At 44.8% G+C, this 6,712-nt stretch overlaps 1 protein-coding gene across 1 annotated transcript; it reads right to left on the minus strand.

Moving 5' to 3' along the window:
* Positions 1 to 237: 237 nt before the first annotated feature.
* lrrc3 (leucine rich repeat containing 3) lies at positions 238 to 5,598 on the minus strand. The gene is made up of 2 exons (XM_007552273.2): positions 4,528 to 5,598; positions 238 to 3,917 (listed from the first exon to the last, which is right to left on the minus strand). The coding sequence occupies exon 2, from the start codon at positions 3,672 to 3,674 to the stop codon at positions 2,904 to 2,906; it is 771 nt and encodes a 256-aa protein (XP_007552335.1). The 5' UTR covers positions 3,675 to 3,917; positions 4,528 to 5,598; the 3' UTR covers positions 238 to 2,903.
* Between the last annotated feature and the right edge of the window lie 1,114 nt (positions 5,599 to 6,712).

A 6,712-nucleotide genomic window follows, 5' to 3' on the forward strand; every position in this document is an offset into this window, starting at 1 on the left:
CATTTGCATATTTTGTTTAATCAATAAATTAGAGATAATTTGTGGTAAGTTGAAAAAACATCCCTTCTCTTCTGGGCATAAATAATCATAATTAGTCATCAATATCTAAACATCTTTATAAAACCAGCTTTACTTGATGTCAAGTTAAATTTCGTGATTGCTGTGGAACGTAGCACAAATTAAAGAATATGAATGTTTGTGTGCCCAATCCGTCAGATTGTTTTTTTCTATACGTCGATTGTGGAGGAAAAATTATAGCAAATATTTCTAAGTTACGTCACAAAATCAGTGACTTTGATTGAGAAACAAATTTAAATCCTTCAGGGACTGTTAATTATTTATTCAAGACATTTATTTGTTTCCATATTTCCTGGTAATTTTGGCAGGATGAGTCCTCCATAGAATGACCGTTGAAGCATTTCTGGACTCAACATGAACATTTTAAGTTCTGCAGCCAAACGAGCAGCAGGTGAAGCAACCAGAATGACTTTTTTTAGATTTCCAGCTTTTCTTCTGGCATTTTCCTAAATCAATTTTTTTTACAATGTGATAAAATTAACGGTTCAGATCCAAACATCTGCTCATCGCTGCAGCTACAACAAATAAATCCTTCCTTTGCATAGACTCCAAATCATATTTATGTTTAAATAAACATATTTCCACTTTATGGAAATAAAACAGCAGCTAAAACCACATTAATCTTTACAAGGACACAGAATATTGGCAGTAAAAAATAAGAAATGGAGTCTTAGGCGGATAAAGTGGCCAGAGTGGCAGCTGTAAAAGAATCATCATGTCCTCCTGTTGTCCAGGTCAGCAGCTGTTTGCTTGTAATTTATGCACTAAGTCCAACATATTTGATATGCAGGAATTAAGCAGGTTCATACATTGGGAAACGTCCAAGGCTGTGGAGAGCGTTTGTATATATTACCACACATTAAAGCATTAAAACGTCAAATCCCAGCCTGGCAAAGACGTTTCTGAGACGTTTAGGATTTACTCTAAACCCAACGATGAAAAATCTCAATGATTTCAAAACGCATTAAAAAGAATAAAAAATCTGGAAACTTTTGCTTTTGTAAATGATCCGTTGGCTCCAGCGGGACACGAGGAGCTTCGTTTCTAAGAGCTCTCCGCTTTATTTCAAGCTTTGCTGTTTTATGCTAGCGTCTGGAGCGGCTCCATAAATTAGCGCGTAGCTCGTAAAATCGTCTTCACCTTGACTTTGGGACATCTGCGGCATAAATCAGCCGCAGCAAAGCGACCGGGAGACTCCGGCCTTCCCCTCCACTTCCACGATTCAATCACATCACAGCATCAACAGAAATGTGTTCAGTAAAAATGCATCATAACTAATGGGAAGGTTTATTTTGTGCTTTTCTTCTCCAGCTGTTATAACACAGACATTTTGGTTGAACTTGGTTTAGAAATCAGAGATTATTTGTCATATTTCAGAATAAGAGCTGATAAACATTGAAAATGTTGGTTTTTGACGCATTAGCATCTTTCTGAGTTAGCTAAAACACAACAATCTGTTTCATTCACAATAAATTCCCCAAATCATTTGCTGTAATGTCTGAGCTTCTTTCAGGAACCGTCAGCATTTATTTCGGCTCTTACATTTTCATTGAGGTCGTCATCAGATTATTTAATCTTCCTGACATGTTGCTCCTCATCAGCACTCGCCTGCAAAACGTTTCTCACTTAAAAGCAACAATAAAGTGCAATGAAGTGTCGTTTGCAAACACATCACTCAAAATTGACTCGATATGTAAAGAAACATCAACTTTTAAAATGTTCGGTAATTATTACCCTTTAGCATAAATGCTGCCTCATACCTTCTGATCTTAGTTAGCCATGCTGTGCTAGCTTGATGAGCTAACAGCTTGATAAATTAGACTGGCAGCCAATCTGAACGTTTACATAATGGTTGCACAGTGGATTAGATAAATTGTTCAGATTTAGGAATATATTGGATTAAAGCACTGCTTCATGCAGCTTGAGCCCCTGGCAGATAAAGTGTTGATCTGAGTTGCATCCCATAATAACAGTAAAGCTGCTCCACGCCTGGTGGGAAGTTGCAGCTGCAGCAGAGTTTGATTCTGAGCTCATCCCTGCTTCTGCTTTCGCCGTCACACTGAGAAATGACACCTGGAGCTTTTGTTCCTGGAGTCGACAGCCAGACCATCAGGTGGACTGGAGGTTGTTTTCTAAAAAGTTTTATGTTCTTTAATAAAATACTTTTTTTCCTAACTTGTGCCATCTGCATATTTTCCTTGAGCTAATGTTTCAGTGCTGTAGGGTATCCAACATATTACCTGGCAGTGCTCACTGCTCAAAATGGCTGAATTTACAGGTAGCATTAGCTTCCACCAAGTACTGAGCTGGTTCAGCTCTTACAGGTTAGAAAGACGACCTCTTCAGAGGTTTTAGGGTCGTTTCCTTCAGTGGTTCTTGGTGCAGCGCCCCCACAGGCCAGGAGGAGAACAGGTTGGTTTGACTCAGAACCACAGCAGCTGGAGGAGGAGCAGATGTTCTGGTTCCTAACAGAGCCTACTGGACCTCCAGGTGACAACAGCCTGATATCAACTGATTTGTTTTAAAAACCTCACACCCTGCAGCTACTCGGGGAAAAGTCCTCAACTCACAGGTTGAGATCGATTCTGGATTTTCCCTCCACCAAGAGTCAAAGTAGATTATTAATGTGACCCAAGTAAAATACTCTGTGGGTTTGAATGTTGTGTTTGCAAACAGAGATTATGAGCCTTTATCATGACTGGTGGAAAATGTCAGGAGACTCAACCAACCCGAAAAGGTTCGTGGTGACCCCACCAGGACTGTTTTCCCAGAACTCTGCGTCCATCGCGGCGTATCCAGACGCTTCCTCCAGCCGTCGTCTCCTGTTAAAGAACCGTGCTGATGGTGTCAAAGTCCTTGCTGATCTGAGAGTTGCTGGGCAGTGACTTGAGGTACTCCAGGTGCCTCCTGGCGTCCTCCTGATTGTGTCTGACGTAGTAGATCACGTATACGATCACCATGGTGAACCAGCCGAACATGGTGACGAACATGGCCACGTCGGTCGTCTTGTGGTGGAAGTTGCAGAAGTTGATCCCTGAGTCCAGCACCTGGATGACGGGCTTGCCGGCGTACTCCTCCTGCACCGCCGTGTGGCAGATCACCTCGTTGACCGTCTCCGGGTCCAGCCGCAGCTCCCGCAGCACCTCCTGCAGCGTGCACTCGCAGTGCCACGGGTTGTTGGAGAGGCTGATTTTGGCCCGCAGCCGGGCGAACGCCTCCTTGGGGACGCTCTGGATGTGATTGTTGGATAGGTCCAGCACCAGCAGGCTGTCGGAGACGCCCAGGAAGGCGCCCATGTCCACCGTCTCGATGTCGTTGTTGGACAGGTCCAGCTCCTGCAGGTAGTGCAGCTCTCTGAAGGCGTGGTTGGGGATGTGGGTGATGTGGTTGGCCGCCAGAAGCAGGACGACTGTGTCTCTGGGGAGGTCTGGGGGGATCCTCTCCAGGTTGCGGGACATGCATTGGACCACCGTCAAGCCGTTCTTCTCCATGCAGTGGCAGCTGGAGGGACACGCCGCCACGGACGCGTTATGTAGGAGAATCACGCCCCACAGCAGGGCGAAGCCAAGCATCCGAGGCCTCGCAGCGTCCTGCATACTCAGCAGGGACTTCCACAACGTCCTGTCAGGCAGAAGGCTTCATCGTCCGGCCCGATGGTCTCCCTCATCAGATAAAATCAGCAGCTCATTTGTGGAACCGTGGACTCTTGAGATAATCCATTAAAATTGATTCCAACAGTCTCTTGATGCATGTTTCATCCAGAACATATTCCAATGGGAAGCTGTAATCTCCAGATTAACACCAGGAAAAACGCCGGACTCCAAACATCGCGTCGTGTTCTGGAAAGAAAACAAAACAGTTATTTAAATCCAGACTTAACTCCTGTGTTGCTTTTTTCAATCTGCAGAGTTAATAGCATCCCACAGTGCTTGCAGAATGCATAATGTGATTAAGGAGAATGAATCCATTCGTCCAAATCTCATAAAGCAGCAGGCGGACTTACATGCAGGTCATCACCTGCGTTCTCTCATTCAATTAGGCCGGGCGTAATGCCTCGCCTCAGTCCTAATTACGTGATTTCACAGCTGGACCGAACGGAGCGAGCGCCTCCTCTCCCTGCAGCGCTCCCGTCTCTCCAGGACCGCCGCCTCCCAGATAAGAATAGCCAGAGACTAAATTTACTCGCTCTGTCCTGCAGGAGCGGCTCTCACAATGAACCCCGGCTGAGTCTGAGGTCATCCGCCGAGGATCTCCTCATCCAAACGGCTCCTACTGTAAGGTTTCTAACAGGAGCGGGGCGTCCTGCAGCTCCTATTCTGACTCTGCAGGAGGTAAAACACTAAAATCTCACCACTTTGACTTTAACTTCATTCAGTTGTAAGACTCAGGAATCATTTGTAGGAAGCAAAACGTTTCTGAAATGATTGAAAATCGTCTAAAGTTGCTCACCGTAACGAGTTGAAGCTTCTTCCTCCTCTTGACGGGAATGTTTGGAGTTCCTCTGGTTTTCCAGCTCCGGTGGGACGAGGCAGGATGAGTTTCGCCGTTTGTTTGGAGAGGAAATCCACTTCTTAAGCTCCGTTTGTCTCGTCTGCACTTGTTGAAAGCTGGAGCAGGTGGACGCGGGGCTTCGTCTCCCTGAGCCGAGCGCAGACTGGGCTGCCGTCCTCCTCCTCCCTCTGCCTGCTGCACCTCCCTCTCTGTCTCCTCCTCCTCCTCCTCCAATCATCCCCACTCAGAGGAACCCGGAGCGCCGGGACCGCCGAGCCGCTTCTGTGGCGCCAACTTCTTTAAACTGATGGTTCAATTTGAAAGATTAGGTCTGCGCTGAGTTATTGATTATTCCAGCTGCTGTGAGAGGATCAAGATGTCAGCCTTCATATTAGCAGCTGATTTCTTTTGAACAGTTTCACATGAAAACTGAAATCAGCTCATCACCATGCAGGACCTGTCCAGTCTGGATGTAATTTACTCAACATGCAAACTAGAGATGGGGATGGATGTGGTTTGCAAGAGGCTGCCACATGCAGGCTGGCCACTAGAGGGCAGCAGTGATGGGAATAACAGATTAGAAACCTGTGAAACTAGATCTGAAATAAAATAATTGAATTTCCAGGTTTGTTTCTGCCGTAACCAGAGTTTCTCCAACAAAGACCCGGATTCTGAACATGCTGAGTGAATTCCCACCTTTTATAATGCAACTCCAGTCCGTTTGTCTAGAAAGTCCGGTTCGTTTGAGGAAGTGTGAACGCTAATCAAACTGGTCTGCCCACCAACCTCGGCTGGTTCGGTTAAAGTGAACTCTGGTGCAGAACACCAAGAGGACCACAGACCGCTCCATAAGCAGACAGTGGGCATTCTGGGTAAACGCAACCAAAGCAAACGCACTAGCTTAGCGCTAGCAGGAGAAATGACTGTTTACCGCAGCATTGTTTTCATCCTTAAGCCGTTATGAGGCGCAGTGGGGGAACTTGAAGCTTCAGTAGTTCCTCAGCAGGCCGTTGCTTTGCATTGTGAATATTGATTTATTGCTCTGCAGGAAGAAAGTATTTTTTTTAAAAGAATTAGTGTCTTACTTAAAAAGTAAGACACTAATTCAGGTCATGTTTAGATATTCATGATTATCGTTATTTTGATTTATGTCCAGAAAATAAGGAAAATTTTAGCTCAACACAAATTAACTTCTGTTGCTCTCTGAAAGTAACTTTCTCTTTTTAATTCTGCGGTTTGTGGTTTTACTCGTATCCTTTGGGCTTTGGTGAAAACGATCCGCTAATATCAAGGCTAATTTTTTATTTAGCATCGTTATAGTAAAGCATTTAGCGCATTTAGCGCCTCCTTTAGTTCACAAAGCTCTGCTTTGTGAACTTTCAGTTGAATTTCATCTCTGCTGAAATTTTAGTTGTTGACAGTTAGTCATTTATATTCATGCTCTTATTTTGAAGTTTGTTCTCCAAAGCTCAGCGCAGGACTTTGGTTTAGCCACATTTAAATCTGGCTGCCATGTCGGCTTTGTCTGTTTTCAGACCAGCTTTCTGCTGCGCAGCTCGTTTTTGCATCTGAGCATCAGAAACAAAACACAGCCGATCTTTTGGATTGAAAAGGTTTCAGCAGAAAGTCTTTCAGATGCCCTTCCAGACGACAGAGGAGCAGAACGAGCTCTTCCATTTGCAATCCCCTCATGTAAATCCAATGTAGGTCAGCGGTTCCCAGCGTTCCAGGTGTCGCTTCAGCTGCAGGGCTTTCCGCTGGTCCAGCCCGCCTCAGAGGTTCTGGTGGTCCGGCCCACATGATGGATTGTTCTCAACTCCCCAGACTTAATTTGGGGAAATTATGCAACACATTTCAGGTTGTGGGAGCTGCAGGCTGCTGGAGCATCACAGTTTCATAGATGGTTTTATGTATTTTTATTATTGTTAAAAACTCAGAGAGTTTATTACCAGATGCAGAAATTATTCAGTCTCACCGTCTAAACGCTGCAGATGGATCTGTCTATTACTGGATTATATCCGGTTCATCTGCTTTTTGCTGTTTCTCTGGAATTGCTAAAGTTAAACGTTGTTTTTGGAGTAAATTTCAGTAAATATCTGTGTTAAAATAAGCAGGTTCATAACTGGAGCGAAACCCAACATGG

The sequence above is a fragment of the Poecilia formosa genome, unplaced genomic scaffold, assembly GCF_000485575.1.
Source record: "Poecilia formosa unplaced genomic scaffold, Poecilia_formosa-5.1.2 Scaffold47, whole genome shotgun sequence".
Lineage (NCBI taxonomy): Eukaryota > Metazoa > Chordata > Actinopteri > Cyprinodontiformes > Poeciliidae > Poecilia > Poecilia formosa.